The 15362-nt window shown below is 51.1% G+C and overlaps 1 protein-coding gene across 6 annotated transcripts in view; it reads right to left on the minus strand.

Moving 5' to 3' along the window:
• The window catches only part of TLK2 (tousled like kinase 2), a 42139-nt gene extending 36014 nt beyond the window's left edge, over positions 1–6125 (minus strand). Inside the window, exons 1-3 of one of the 6 annotated variants that reach the window (XM_051768667.1) lie at positions 5588–6125; positions 3716–3804; positions 1855–1920 (exon numbers count right to left, since the gene is read on the minus strand). In XM_051768667.1, coding sequence (XP_051624627.1) covers positions 1855–1920; positions 3716–3796 — 147 coding nt within the window. In that variant the 5' untranslated portion in view covers positions 3797–3804; positions 5588–6125. Of the gene's footprint in view, positions 1–1854; positions 1921–3715; positions 3805–4199; positions 4217–5587 lie in introns of those variants that run through there. The other 5 variants (XM_051768668.1, XM_051768669.1, XM_051768670.1 and 2 more) reach the window with 5 other exon arrangements.
• Positions 6126–15362: the final 9237 nt, after the last annotated feature.

Consider the following 15362-nt stretch of genomic DNA (forward strand, 5'->3'; position numbering starts at 1 on the left):
ATCCAAACAATTTTCAAGTATCTGGCATAAAGTCCTGGCACATTCTGTGGCAGCTGATAAATGAAACTGTAAGTTTTAAAACTCTTATTAACAGGTTCTTCTGGTGGCATGTGACACCTGCTCAGGACCATCACTGGGCAGCACCACCTCCCTCCAAGGAAGACCTGATTATCCTCAAACAGGAATTCTCAACTCAGTAACTCTGCTGCTAAAACTGTTGCTAAGTAGATCACAGACCTGTAAGTTCCTGAAGAGACCAAGACTGAAAAAGTGACAGAGAAAGAGTAAAAACCCAACTAATGCAAGGAAATGCTGGTTTTTTATGAGCACTTCTCTTTTTGGATGCAGATGTTCTGCAGCGTTACCTTAAAGAGGGAGGAAAGGGAGCACCAAAGACCCAAACTTCTTCAATTCACAGTTAGCTGGATGTACAAGATCCCTGTTTCTCTCCCTACAGGTAACTTCAGCATTTTTAGTTTAACTATAATTAAGTGACACACACAATTTGGTTTGAAGGTCTTTTAAAGACCAGACCTGTAGAAGATGCATGTGCTGCTGTGAGGGTCTGCCCTGGTCAAACCTGTGTGCAAATACACATTCACCCATCACAATTCCTTATTCCAGTTCTTATCCAGGAAAAGTCTGTGGAAATGACACAAACCCTTTGGGGTTTATCCCCTTGACATCCTAAAGGCAGCACCCAAATAGGGGAAAGGGAGGCAAAAGAGAAACAGAACAGATTTTATCTGAGAACAGACAAAATTAAACAACATTATCTAGAGAAACACCCCATGTTCTGTCTCCTGTACCTCCTGACCCAAGGAAGATGCCCCAGGTGACCAGTCAGGATAATGCCTTAGGTTTTCCCAGTCAGTAAATATAAGCAGGAGCTAAATAAGCAGGAACAGTCGGTGTCAGCTAGTCATGTGTTCATTCAGGGACCTGCTCTGCAAATTTGGGGAAGAATGGCACTTCACCATATGGCAAGAACAGACATCCAAAGCATCAGTGGCTTTTTGAAGCTATTTGGTGACCTGGATGAACCACAGGAGTATAACAGTTGCCTGGAAACATTCCTTGCTCATAAATTTGATTCCATGTATTAACTCCAAGCTTCTAGAGAAATATACTCTCCAGCTACTAAGTAAGAAAATTCATCACAGACTTGCAACAGAATTTTGAGGCATTTGGGACTAAAAATGACCTCGGTCATTGGGTTGTGCCTTCAGCTACCACAGGAGGTGACAGCACACAGCTGTTTCCAAAACAGTTTAGGATTTCTGTCCTCTACTACTGTTACTGGAAAGCTCTTCCAGAATCCCATGACTGATGGCTAGAAGCTTTTTTTTTTTTTCCTAGTTTCCAGCCTGAAAATTTATTCTAGATCAGCTTAGTCTCATCCATTTCTCCCAAGAGGTGGTTGTTCTTTAGCACGGAGGGACAGGGGAAGTGTTAAGATGTAAAGTAATTCTTTAGCAGGTCCAAAAACATACCCTGGGTTTTTAAACATTCAAGAAAGCAAAGCAAACACACGGAGAGATACACCCAGTGGGAGGAAGGCAGGAAGCTCAGCACAAGTGCCTGCTGCCTTCACCCAATGGTGGAGCATCTGAGATGACATTTCTTCCTTTTATGCAACAAACAGCACCAGACACCTTCCATCCCAGGGGGATGGGCCAGTCCCACTAGATGGCACTCACTGGTTCTTTCCTTCAAACATTTCATTGGAGCCAGCAAAAAAAAAAAAAATAAAAAAATTAAAAATAATAATAATAATAATAATAATAATAAAAAAATCTTAGTTGAATCCCACAGCTTTCCCAACATATTCCCTTTAAGACAGTGGTGACCTACCAAAGCCAGGGCGGAGCATGACGGACGGAGGCTTGGGGGGGTGGGGAGGGAATTTGAAGCACCAACCTGGGAGGGAATGTAGTAGCTGAAATTAATATTGCAACCAAGATTTGCTGCAACATAGCAGAGTCATGCTAATTCATATCAATGGTTGGCTGATCTAGTGCAAATTAGCGAGAATGCAAGTAAATAAATAAATATATAAATATATTGTTTGCAATAAGTGTAATGCACTTTAACAGTTTACTGACTGGTACAAGGTAAAAACTGCACAACAACAGGTAAAAATAAAACTCAGCAACAGAACAGCTTTGCTCAAAGTAAGGCCTCTGAGATATGAGGCTTTTTTACTTGGATATGCTTTAGAAACAAAAATGAGTTCTCAATATTCACCCCTACAGGAAAGGGCATGTACTTTCTGCTCCAAACATATTGGAAACATAATTAAGACTTGCTTTCCTGTATCTTTTAAAGGTTATTCCTTTAAAAGGAATAGTTCCTAACATTCTTTGCAAGTACTGAACATGTTGGCACTGCTTTAAAGCTTCAACAGTGTTTATGCTTTTAAGTTTTAGCTATTCCAGAAAGTTGTTTGGCTTTATCTATAGTGGTACAGCTAAAGATGCTAAAGTGACAAAATGGGGTAAAAAGGCAAGAAACAGGTGATAAAGTACATGAAAAGTTGTAATGTTGTATAAAACAAGTCTTTCAAGATCACAATACATTAAAGTACTATAAGGTTTTATGGCAGTAAAAGACTTCAGATTTAAAAAGTCTTAAGAATAGGGGGCAAAGATGAAAAAATCCCCACACTTTTACTTCAGTAACCAGAATTGTTACCTCTTAACAACTTCTAGTGTTAATCCTCCTTACTACACTGTCTTACAGCTGAGAATTTGGCTTCCTCACACTCCCTTCCCAAGACTTAACCTTGTCTGAAGAGCAGAGAAAAGCATGAACTCAAACTAAACTCTTTCAAGTTCTGACTCACTTTGCATTTTTCTAAGAAAAGCAGCATCTACAACGTTTCTCCTCAACACAGTTCTAGGAGATTTCTGACAATTTTCTACCAATGATATGTTGCTTTGCCCTCTACCTTGATGCTGTCCAAAACTTGGTATCTCCCTCAAAAATTACCTCCATGTCCCTGACCTACTTTAAGATGAGTTTTGCCACCATTTCATTGCTCAGAGAGACTGGCACTGACACTGCCAACACCTGGAGAACTTGGAGCTTAATGCCAGGACACCAGGCAACCACACCATGTTGTTACTCAGGTGCCTTGCTCAGGGAAGGCAGCTCCTGACCAGGGAGAAGTTGTACACGAGGATAAAGATGGGATTTTACTGGCAGGTTGTGGATCAGACCCAGGAGAGCTGCCCTGCAAACACTTTGTGTGTTAAATGGGAAGGCCCTGCACCCCCAGAGAACTGAACAACTCAATGTATTCACTCTGGTTACATGTTGTATCCAACACACTGCACTGGAAACTGTATCTCACCAGAGGCCAAATCAGCTCTCCAAGGCATTCCTGCACAAAGGAAGAGCCACGGGAGATTCCCACTTCCACAAAGTTGCCGTGGAGTTTTTTGGGTGCACAAAGTGCCTTAAGATGGAACAACTCCTAAGAACTTCATCAGAGCCCCAAATCTTCCGGGTAGCGAAACATCTGCTCGTAGAGATCCCATTTTCATTCCTCCTGAACACACTTCACGCAAATTAGTTGTCAAAACACGACTGGCGACACAAAACTTCTCTTGCAAAGCCAAACTCTCCGTGTAGAAACTAAAAACACCCAAACAAAGTGCAGGCAGGGGTGGATGAGAAGTCCCACCTGCTAACCACAGGTACTCCCACTCACCTTGGCAACCCCGACCCCGGTGAACCTGGCCTCCAGGAGCTCCTGCCTGCGTGGGTCCAGGCTGTGCAATTCTTCCATCATTTCTGCTGCTACGGGAGAACAACACTCAGATTATGCAAGGCAAGGAAAAAGGAGAGACATTTAATATTCTGTGCCACTGATGAGACTTAAAAAGTGCCTGTTCTGCAGCACAACCACGTAGAGAGCATTTTCTTGAAAGAGAAATGCAAGCTTACCACGTAATAACAACATGACTTTGCCACCATATTATTGTATTTAAACCATAACCCTGCTGGAGTTTCCTCTCTTCTGTTGTACCAGCCATTTCAAGATCTCTAAATCCAAGAAACCAATTATGTCACATTCTCCCACTGGATGCTTTATTGAAAGGAAAACATGGGACCAGAGTGTTATGACTAAAAGATTCAGAGCTTTTCATCCGTGCTGCATGACTAGGAGAAAAAAAAAAAGCAACATTCTTTACCCCATAATTTATTTTTGGCCAATCCTGGAAATACTCGATCTCCCCAAACTCCAGATTTCATTGACAACAGCTCTGGTTCTTCCAAGCACAGAAAGAGATTATAAGAAGAAAATAATGCTCATTTAAACCTTTTAATTTATAGGGTAAAGCATCAGATGCCTCTAAAATAACAGCTGCTTCTACATCTTGGATGTGCTTTGGCAATCCAACACTATGGATGCTTTATATGAAGGGTTAAAAACCCACCCAAGCAAAACTGTGTAAACAGGTTAAAAATCAGGAAATACACAATTCGAATCCTGAACTGCTAAAAAAATGGGACAAATTTCACTGTTCATTATAACTGTGAATCACATCTTCCCAACCGCACCAATCAAGTTCATTTCCAGAAATGTCTGTTCCAGTTTCATTTTCTGGACTAAGGTAGGGAAGGAAAAAAAAAGGCAAAAGCAAAAAAAAAAAAAAAAAGGCAAAGCCCAGAAACAGAAGATAAAGATTTGCTGTATAAAGAGCATATGCGATGAGGAAAGTTCTTGAAGGGCAGCAAGTGCCCTCTAGAACAGGCAGTGCACAATTGTTCCTTTTATGAACTGTCCATTTTGTCCCCGCCGCTTCCTCCAAACGCTGCGGCTCCAAGTTACAGGGGCAAAGTGAATCCATCCGGGGGCATTCCCAGCTGCTCTCCCAAATCAGCCACAACCCTCAAAAACTAATGGGATACTAAACGTGCTTATCAGACCACCTTATTTCTGCTGAGAGCCCAACAAAGCTCTCTCAGCCCAGTTTTCAAAACAGGAAATCTGAGCAGCAGCGAGGAAAATGACAGACAAGCCACGAAAACGCCAAAGATGTTCAAACGCTCCCAGGGCTTCTCCCCCCACCGCGGGGCCACCATCCGTGGGGAACCGCATCCCCACGCCGGGATGCTGCCGTGGGGAAGGGGCTGACACAAGCTCCCCCAGCCCGGGGGGCTGCCCCGGGACCCCCGCGGGCAGGGCTGCCATTCCCTCCGGGTGGGGGGATTTCCAGCAGCCCTCTCCCACCCACTCGAGGCGCAGAGCCGAGCGAGCAGCCTTGCCCCGCTGCCAGCTGCTGCACCGCCTCGGCCTCCTCCTCCTCCTCCTCCTCCTCGCCCCCCAGGCCGGGGCTCCGCAGGCCGTGCCCACCCTGCTCGCCCCCGCGGGGCCGGGCCGGGCCGCGGGGCCTGCGCTGCTCCGAGCCCGGCGAGGGGCCCAGGCCGCGCCGCCGCCGCCCCGGGGCTCAGGCCGCGGCCCTGCCGCCCTGACCCGGCCCCCGCGGTTCTGCCTCTCCCCCACCCGCCCGCCCGCCGGGATGGGGCGCAGGGGGGTCCCCCCGCGCCGGCCCCACCGCCCCCCGCGGGGTCTCACCTGGCGCTGCCGCTCCCGCCGCCGCCGCCCGGCCCAGCGCTGCCGGGGCACCGCGCGGAGATCCCGCCGCCGCCGGGGGCACGAGCAGCAGCAGCAGCGGCGGCGGCGGCGGCGGCGGCGGGAGGAGGAGGAGGAGGAGGAGGAGGAAGGCGGGAGGGAGGGAACCTGCTGCGGCGGCGGCGGCGGCGGCACGGGCGGGATGGAGGGAGGGGGGAGGCCGGGGGCGGCTCCGCTGCGGGCAGCGGGGCTGGGGAGGGCGGAGGGGCGGGCGGGGAGGGAGGTTGGGGGGGGTGGTTCGGGGGTAGGCCGCGGATCCCCGGCCTGGCGTGAGGAGCGCGGCCGGGCCGGGGCGCGCGCGGGCCGGCGGCGGGACAAAGGGCCTGGCGGGAGGGCTCGGGAGGGCCCGGGCGGTCACAGGTGGGGCGGGGCGGGGCGGGGGGCGCGGCGGGGCCGGGGCAGGGCAGGGTCGGGGCGGCCCCCCCAGGTCCCTCCCGGCCCGCGGCGCTCGGCCCGGCCCGGCACTGGGGGCACACGCGCGGGGCGACACCGCCAACAGTCTCGCGAGAGTTGGCGCGCCGGGGACGGGGGGGGTCAGAGGGGGCGGGGCTTTGGGGAGGGGCGGGGCCTGAGGGGGAGGAGGGAGGGGCGGGGTGGGGGGTCACGGGGGGCGAGGGGGGTGATGGGGGGGTTACCTGGGTGGGGGGGGGGCAGCGGGGGGTCAGGGTGGGCCATGGGGTCAGGGCAAGTCGTGGGGGTAGGAGGTAATTAGGGGGTCACACGGGACTGGAGGGGAAGGGGGTGATTGGGGGGTCACAGGGGGCTGGGGAGGGAGGGGGGTGATGGGGGGGTCACAAAGGTGTAGGGGGCTGGGGGGGGTCAGGATAGGCCATGGGGTCAGGGTACTATGGGGGTCGGGGGGAGCTGAGGGGGTCAGTGGGGGCAGGAGGGTCACAGGGGGTGGGGGAGGGGAAGAGGATGATGGGGGGTTCACAGGGGGCTGGGGAGGGAAGGGGGTGATGGGGGGTCACACAGATGTAGGGGGCAGTGGGGGGTCAGGGTGGGCCATGGGGTCAGGGCAAGTCAGGGGTGGCAGGAGGTGGGGGGGGTAAGGGGCCCGGGGAGGGGTCACATGGGCATGGGGGGGCATCAGTGGGGGGTCAGGGTGGGCCAGGGGGTCAGGGCAGGTCGGGGGGGACAGGAGGCATGGGGGGTCACACAGGTGTGGGGGGGAAGCAGGGGGTCAAGGTGGGCCATGGGGTTGTGGGGAAGGCACAAGGAGGGGTCAGATCCAGCCTTGGGGTGAGGACAGGGCCGGGGGTCAGCAAGGGAGGGGGGCAGGAGGCAGGGGGGGTGTCTTACAGGTGGGGGGGAGCAGGGGTCAGGATGGGTTCAGGTTTCTGTGGGGCTCAGAGGGGTTTGTGGGGGGTGACAGGCACAAGTAGGGGGTCAGATCCAACCTTGAGGTGGGGATCAGGTCAGGGGGACAGGGACAGGTCCCTGGTGCCCCCACAGCGGGGGTGCAGCTGTGGTGTCCATGTACCCCCAATTCTTCCCCTCCTCTCCAGTCTCCATCTTCCACCCCCAGGAGCGACCTCGCTCCCCAAACCACCCTGTTTCCCCCCCCCCCCCGATGGAGGGTACAGCCCCCAACTCTCCATCCCCCCCTCCCCTCCCCTAGGGGACCCCCAGGAATGTTCCCAGCCCCTCTTTTGGGGCCGATCCAACATGGAAAACACGCGTGTGAGAGACACAAGCCGGGCGCCCCAGCAGCCCCCGTCACACACGGCCCGCCCTCGCCTTTGCAGGGCCGAGCTGCCGCCGGGGGAAAAAAAAAAAACCCACCAAAAAAACCCACCAAAAATTAAAATAACAACAAAAAAAGGCTCGTCCTGGCTGGACCCGAGCGATCCCATCGCGGCTCATCCCGCCCGGGGCGGGCGGAGGGGGCAGGACCCGCTCGCCCCAAGGCTGAATCAGCTTTGCGAAAAGCAAACAAGGCAAGGGGGGGGAAAAAAGAGGATTGTTGGGAAGGGAAGTGGCCAGGCCTGTCCGAGGGGAGGCAGGCGCGGATTAGCGATGGGAGAGGAGGCTCCCGGAGCTCCAGAAGGGATCCGGGAATGCCGAGGGACATCCGTCAGCTCCGCTTTGCATCCAGCGGTTTGGGGGCGAGCTGGAACCCCCAGGCTGGCAAAGGGAGGGTGCGGGGAGGAGCCGGGATTATTTAAAAATCGCCAATTTATCGTACTTTTGGTAACTGGGAGCAGCCAATGGCTCCGGGAGCGCTGCCTGCTCACACAAACCGTGTTTCCTGTGCTTTAATTTCAGTGGTTTTTTTTTTTTTTTTTTTTTTTTTTTTTTTTTTTTTTTTTAATACAAGAGCAACTCCAGGTTCAGCTCCTGCTCCGTGAGTCACATTTTCAGTGCACGACCAGTGGCAGGAATCAAATAAATAAATAAATAAATAAATAAATAAATAAATAAATAAATAAATAAATAAATAGCATTTTCTGTCTGTGTTGTGGTTTTTTTTTTTTTGTTCGTTTGCAGGGGGTGGTTTTTTTGTGTTTTGTTAGGAGTTTTTTTTTTTCTTAAGAAGAAGTCCTGGAGTAAATATTCCATCAGCTGCTAACTAATCACAGCCATTTAGGGGAGCGCTAATTAGGACCACTCGCGGTGAACGTTGTTCAAGGAGGTATAAATTTCATTTGAGACGTTTCTGTTTGATTTTTGGGTGGAGGGAGGAGAAGATCTGGGAGCTGTTACACCCAGTAAAGAGCCCAATTTCCCAACACCCCCCCACCCCTAGAAACACCTCTAACTCCCAAAGGACCAGCTCAGCCCCTCAGAGTGCCAGGCAGGAACTGGACACCAGTAACACCAAATCTATGGCACTGTCCCCCCCATCCTTGTGTTTTAGGGGTGATGGAGGTTACTTTGGTCTAATTTTTCCTGTCCTTTTTGGTCAACATTTGTTGAGGCACTTCCTCCTCCTCCTCCTCCTCCTCCTCCTCCATGCATTGCCAGGGATTATATTGCCAGGGATCACACTGCCATCAATATTTCCACCTAAGGCCACCAGAAAAGCCCATGGGCTGTCACAGAATCACAGAATGGTTTGGATGGGAAGGAACCCCAAAGCCCATCTCATTCCACCCCCTGCCACGGGCAGGGACACCTCCCACTGTTCCAGGTTGCTCCAAGCCCCGTCCAACCTGGCCTTGAACACTTCCAGGGATGGGGACAACCTCAATCTCTGTCATTTCCCAGTGATTGTTTGCTCACTGTCACTTCTACCACTCACAGATCAACGCCCCTTGCTCTCCTTCCCTCTGGCAGGACCAGATTCCCAGGGAGGTAACAGCCTCCTGGAGAATCCACTGCAGCCAGGAATGTTTTCCAAGACATCCTGCAATCCACTGCTGAGCTCCAGGCCTGACACAGGACCTGTGGCCACAGCCCTGAGCTCTGGGTCAGGCTGGAGCAGGGGGTGGTGACATCTGATAACAACAGATAAGCTGAGGTTGCACCATCCTCCTGCTGTGCCTCACCCCTCTCCCTGCCCCATGTTCCTCTGAAATGGTTGGAGTTTCTCTTCTCACTTGTAAATCAGGGGTAGGGCACGTTCCCTTCAGTACATTTTGGGAAGACAGCCCTCCTGATTTGCAGTCCAGGGGCTCTGCTCTGCTCCTGGACCTCTTCCCTCTCATCCTCGGCCCTACATTCACACCCTTCCCTATTTCTCTGCTGCAAACTCAACTATGGTCGTCTCCACCTCCATCCTCCAAAGAGCAGCTCAGAGCAACACTTCCAGCTGCAGTTTCCTTTCCAAGATGCCAGAATTGCAGCTCACACCAGCCATGGCAGCTGGTCCCTCTGTGGCACGGAGGGAGAAGGAATCAACAAGTTGTAACTGTATTTCTGGCCACAAGCAGGAATTTTGGAGCAGCCTTTAAGGGTCCCACTTGCTGTCAGTGGAGTGCCAGGTAGGTACAAGGGATTTTAGGCAAGTTCACTGGGCAGTAGGAAGGAAGTTACTGGGTAGATTTCCCAGTGCAAAGCCTGGAAATCAGGGCTCTCAGAGGTTTTCCCTCCTACAGTCCATCAGGACACAGCTCTGAGCAGGGATGCACCATCCATCCCAGGCTGGTACAACACTTCTCACTGTGCTGTGCCAGCACATCCAAAACTGGGGTGTCTGGAACAGCAAAGGTCTCTCAGGTAAAAAATATAATTATCAGTGTTAAGACACAGCACACTTGGACTATTTTTTATGACATCACCTCCCGTGGGAGCTGATCCCCTGGGTTTGGACTCAGCAGAGAAGTGGTGGATTGTTTGGGGGTTTTAATTCTGTTTTCTAAATACGAAAAGCCAACTTACTGGAATGTGCTTCTGGCAAGAAAAGGTCGGTTTGTGAGTTTCTGTTTTTACAGGGCAAGGTTTGCTACTTCAAAGTGGCTGCAATATGTGAGTAGGTCATCATTTCGCACAGGAAGTTTTTGGATTCAATTAAAATTTCTAATGTCAACTCTTAAGATACTTCTAAAAGCCTATAAAGCAGCAAAACTCAAATATTTTAAGGTTAGAAGACCAAGATTTTGTTGATGTGGACTTGATTTTCCCCATCTTTTTTGGGAAGAGTTTGTGCGTTTCACTTTCCGGCCCAGCAAGAGAAGGGACTATTTGGATCTCCAAGAATTCTCATGCAAGAAAACTCCTCCTTCCAGGAGGAGTGACACACAAAACTATTCTGTTATCCCTCTGTTTGATTAAGCTTGTAAGAGCCCCTGAGCTCTGGTCCTTTCAGAGGAGCTGCTTGGGAGCAACACATACAGGGCCGACCAAATATTATCTCATCCATGGGGGCCAGCCAGCCCTCCTCCTCCATGGGCTCTGCCAGATCCCTCCCGGACACATCCTGCTCTCCAGCTCTGCCATCAGCCAGTGTTAATGCTGCTGATTCCATCCCCTGTGGCAGCTCTCAGCTCCTTGGATGTCAGCAAGATCCTTGGCACGCTGCTGGTGTATCATGTTTGGAAGGACGACTCAGCTGCCGCAGCCATTTTCTCTGTCACTGGATTCGGCTGGAGCAGCTCAGAGCTCCCCTCCAGCAGGCACAGCACGCTCAGCAAAACTGCAGCAAGCCCTGCCCTCCCATCACAGCTCCTCTGCTAACCCAGGAGAGGTCTGACCAAAATTTGGTAAGGTTTTCATAGGTATTTTAACAGAGCACGTAACAGGTTCCTTCTGCCTTGAATTGTGAAAAGATAAAATGACAGAAGTCAAACTCCTCGTCTTTTTAATGTGTTTTTGGTGACTTTTCTTTGCCTCTGCTCTTCATGCTTGTGGAATACTCTGGCTGCATTTTTTCCAAGCATTTCTGTACTGCCACAAGATTTAGAAATCCGCTGATTCAAGGTAACACATACACAAGAGAGCTGAGATTCCTCAGTGACAGCAGGACACTGGAGAAAAGCAATAAAAGTCTGAGCCTTTAAAATGTAAAAGCTGGCAGAAGTGGTCTCAAATCCAAACATTTTGTAGCACTGAGAAAAAAACAACAAAAACCAAAAACCACAAGAATTCAGCACTCAACAGGTTTTTTAAGGATTTAGCACCAAGGGATGCTGTCACCTCCAGGCATCACATCCTGAAGAGGCCAGCCCTTGTCTGCAGAGCAGATTCTGTTGGATCTAACAAGGCACGAGTTGCAAATGACGATTTTTCTGGACTTGGGGGGAATTCAAAACCTCTCACCCCAGTGTGGATTCTTGTCTAGTAAGGGCAGGGCTTCTGCCACACTACGAACATTAAAAGGGTCTTTCCTCATTTTCATTAGGGAGAAAATTGGTATCTGAGCTCCTCAAAGATAACATGCCATCACCTGACTCCTTCCCGAGGCCATGGACAGGCTCCACCCTCCCACACAATGGAGTTTATCGCCGAGGTTGTTCCTGCCCCTCCCTCTGTCTACACCTTCGGGTGCCCCATTAGGGAGGCTTTGATACCCAAACCCAGTAGGAAAGCATCCAGGTCACAGCCTCCACACTGCAGCCAGCCAAGTGCAGCCTCAGAGCCGTGCCCTAATCCAAAGGGAGAGCATGTCCTGCTGCTGGAGGAGGAAGGGAGCTGTGTGCAGGCACCTGGAATTGTGCAGGCACCTGGAACTGTGCAGGCACCTGGAATTGTGCAGCCTCCATGGCCCAGCTGAGGGGAACCAAACCTCATAGGTAGGAAACACCTCTGTGTGCCTGGTGCTAGAAACATCCACTGGTTTTAGTTCTGCACACACTTGAAAGGATGGGATTCTCCTGAATGTGCAAGTCCTTCCCTGCCCTCACTTGCTCCCAGCTTCCTAGAATACAAGAGGGTTCTATTCTCAGCAGGGTTTGCCCCCTGCTTCTCTTCCTCCTGCATAATAACACCCTACCTTGCAGGGCTTTGGAAAGCCTTAATTAGACAAACTGCTCTGAGATTTGTGTGAGAGGGAAATTAAATCAACATCCTATTGTAAAGCTGGAGTTACTGCACACACATTTCTCCAAGTACATTCAGCCTCTGTGTGAGTGTCTGTAAACACATTCCAACCTTCCTAACAAGGCTCCTCTCAGTAGGGAAGAAGTCACTCAAAGCTGTGGAAAAGCCAGACTCAAGTTTTCTGTGCAACCTTGAGCGACCTCTTCACATCCACCCTTGGCACTAAATGTGGAAAAAAAACGTGTGGCTGTTTAATTACAGACTGCAGGGACACAGACCTGCCCAGGTGAGGGGGGGACAGCACCACACCTCCAGCTCGGTCCCAGGGGTGAGGAGGCAGCCTGAGGGGAGATCAGGCAATCTTTCTTCTCCCCAGATGAGGAAAGCCACATCCAGTGACCCTGGAGAAGATCCCCCAGGGGTGCAGCAGATCCCCCAGTGTTCCCCCCTCACACCACAGAGGTGTGAGCTCGGCATCTGCGACCTGGGATTGCAAACGAGACCTTCCCACTTCACACGAGCTGAAAGACAGTTTCATATTCCAAAGATGTGGCTGCAATCCCCCAGAACTCCCCCAACCCCTCCCAACATGGAATTGCAAGAGCTACAAAGGGTCCTCTGGACTGCAAAATCAACCTGAACACAGCAGAGACACTCACGCTCCACCCCAAACCCAAGCTGCTGTTCCCACGCTGTGTTGGTGCCTGCAAGTGAGGGCTCTTTGGGGTTATTTAATACCAGGGAGCACAGCTTAGAGCAGCAGGGTCCAAACCTCACCAGGATGTTCCTCCTTCCTGGAGACAGCCATGGACCAACAGGCTGGGAGCTGCAGGCAGGTGCTGACACGTCAGACTTGCCAGTGAGCTTTGCCATCCCTGCTTTCCAACCACAGCCAGCTCCTGCTCATCCTGCTGGGGGTCAAAGACCATGGATTCAAGAATAAAAGCCTTTGGTGGGAGGACCCCTCCTGCCATGCCACACAGCCTCTGGGCAGGAGGGAAAAGCAGAGGCACACACGGCTCAGATTCCTTTGCCTTTCCCTGCCTGTGCTCCAGCTGAGTGGGCAGTGCTTGTGCTCTCCCTCACAGAGGTAGCAGTATCCTCTTCACTTCAGATTAGCACTCAGGGCTGCTACAAAGGTGATTTCCTGCACTGTGTCCCACTTTCTCAGCAACACAAGCTCCCATTCAGCCAGGCACTTCCACACAGGAACTTACTGCCTTCAGCAAGAGCTAAAAGCACAAACTCCAGAGCTTTGCTGATTAGGCACAGAGCTGACAACTCCTTTTCCTCCAGAGCACCTCACTTTGCAGGAGAGTCCTCCAAAAATTCCTCCCTAGTCCTCACTTTTCTAGTAATTTTTATCTTGCCCTGAAAACATATGTGACAACACAGTGAAAATCAGAATGTTCTGTTGGAATCAGTGTCTAAGGACACTGCACACAAGGACATGTGCCAGCCACCCCCTGTCAAGGCAGAGGAACAGCTACAATAGCAAAAGTGATCCTCACTGTGGATCCTCTCCTGGACTAATTTCCCCCAACGTGGCACCAAACCAAAAGTGGTGGCACTGCTCTGACTGACAGATGAGATCCAGCTGATGGACCAGGAGAACAAAGACTGCCTGACTTGGTTTCCTTTCCCTCCACCTGTGTTTAGAGATGGAAGGATGCTCCCCAAATCCCTGAACAGCCTGATCCCTGCAGCCTCACCCTCACTTCTGGGCACTGAACCTGTGCATCTTTCATCTGTGCTCAGGAAAAACAGTTCAGGGCTGTGATTCCCATCGGGAATCCAGTGGGGACAAGCTGGGGCTCATCCCAACGCCAACGACAGAAGGAAACTCTTCCAGCTTCCACTAGGATGCAGTGCCAAAAGCTGCTGGGGTGTGCACATGGAGGTTCCTTCTGCTCATAGCCCTGTTCTGTTGAAATCATTCAGGTCTCATTTATCCTGAGCTCTACAACTCACAAATGGTGGTGGCATTCCCTGAGAAGGTGGAGAGAAGACAATTGTGTCTGGTCTCACACGCCCCTGGTCAGAAGAATTTGATGGTTACTGTTGTAACCACTGAAATCACTACAAAGAACTGCTGTTCCCACTTTGCTGTGCTGTCAGGAAGATCCTGAGAAAGCTCCAATTTTCAGTGGATTTTACAATGTACTTATTTTGGAAGGGACAGCATCAGAAATACCCCCCAGCTCCTTGTTCTCTTCACCTCCCCTGTTCCCTCCTGCCTTCCAATTTCTAGCCCCTCTGTGAAATCAGGATGCTGGGAGAGGAATGATGTACCTGGGGAGGCAAAGGGTTCTTTGCCATGGACTGGAGCCCTCAGCATCATGGCTGGATCAAAACCCTTTCTGAAGGACTAGTTCCAAGTCCAAGTCTAAATCACAGGCTTGATGCCCTAATCCCTACATGAAAGGGTTATGTGAAGGGTCAGAATAGGTGGTGATAAAGTTCCCTTCCAGCCAAAACAATCTTGGAATCTCCAAGGAAATCCACCATCCTCTGGCAAGAGCCAGGACCAGACTTTCCAAAGGGTAACAATGCCTGGCTCCAGACTCACCAGGGCAGTGCCAGTGAAGAGCTATGAAATCATCTCTTCTGCTTGGGAGGTTCAACAGGCCACGTTGGCATTGCCCGTGAGCCACAGACCACAGGCCTTGGAATGCTGGGAACAAAACCAGACCAGATACGCTCAGAAAGGCTTAAAGTTAATGTTGCTCTGCTAAAAAGGAAGAGAGGGGGGGGGAAAAACCGAAACCAAGTAAAGGCACTTCACGTGGCTGTTCAGCACGGCAAAAGGCAGTTGGGAGATTTCCTCTGAACGTGCTGGAAGGGGTTGTGCAACCCAGCTGGCTCAGCAGGGGCAAGGTGGGAATGGCAGGAGCTGCTGCAAGTCAGGACTCAGGTACCCGACAGGAGAGCAGCAGGAAGGGGAGCAGGGATTAATGAGGGAAACTCAGACAGTGTCTGTCTGTAGGAGGCCTGGCTCAATTCAAGGCCATTAACTTGTTGCTTTCTGAACACCACCAAGAGCACTGGAAACAAAAGCACGTCTGCCCAGCATGGGCCCTGCTGAGTGATTGCTTAAATACTCCAGCAGGATGAAGAGCATTAAGAAAGGCAAAGAGCCACTTCAGTGGCTCCAGGCTCCCAGCACTGCAAGTTTTTGCATGAAGCCCAAGTCAAAGCCAGGCAGGCAACTGGGAGGTAGCCTTGAAAGTAGAAACAAATAAATTACTAGCCTTCATTTTCTCCCATTCTGGAGTTTAAATTTAAAGGGGAGGTCCAT

This window comes from Manacus candei, unplaced genomic scaffold (assembly GCF_025592945.1).
Source record: "Manacus candei isolate 608988 ecotype Guabito, Panama unplaced genomic scaffold, ASM2559294v1 h1tg000096l, whole genome shotgun sequence".
In the NCBI taxonomy this organism is placed as follows: Eukaryota; Metazoa; Chordata; class Aves; order Passeriformes; family Pipridae; genus Manacus; species Manacus candei.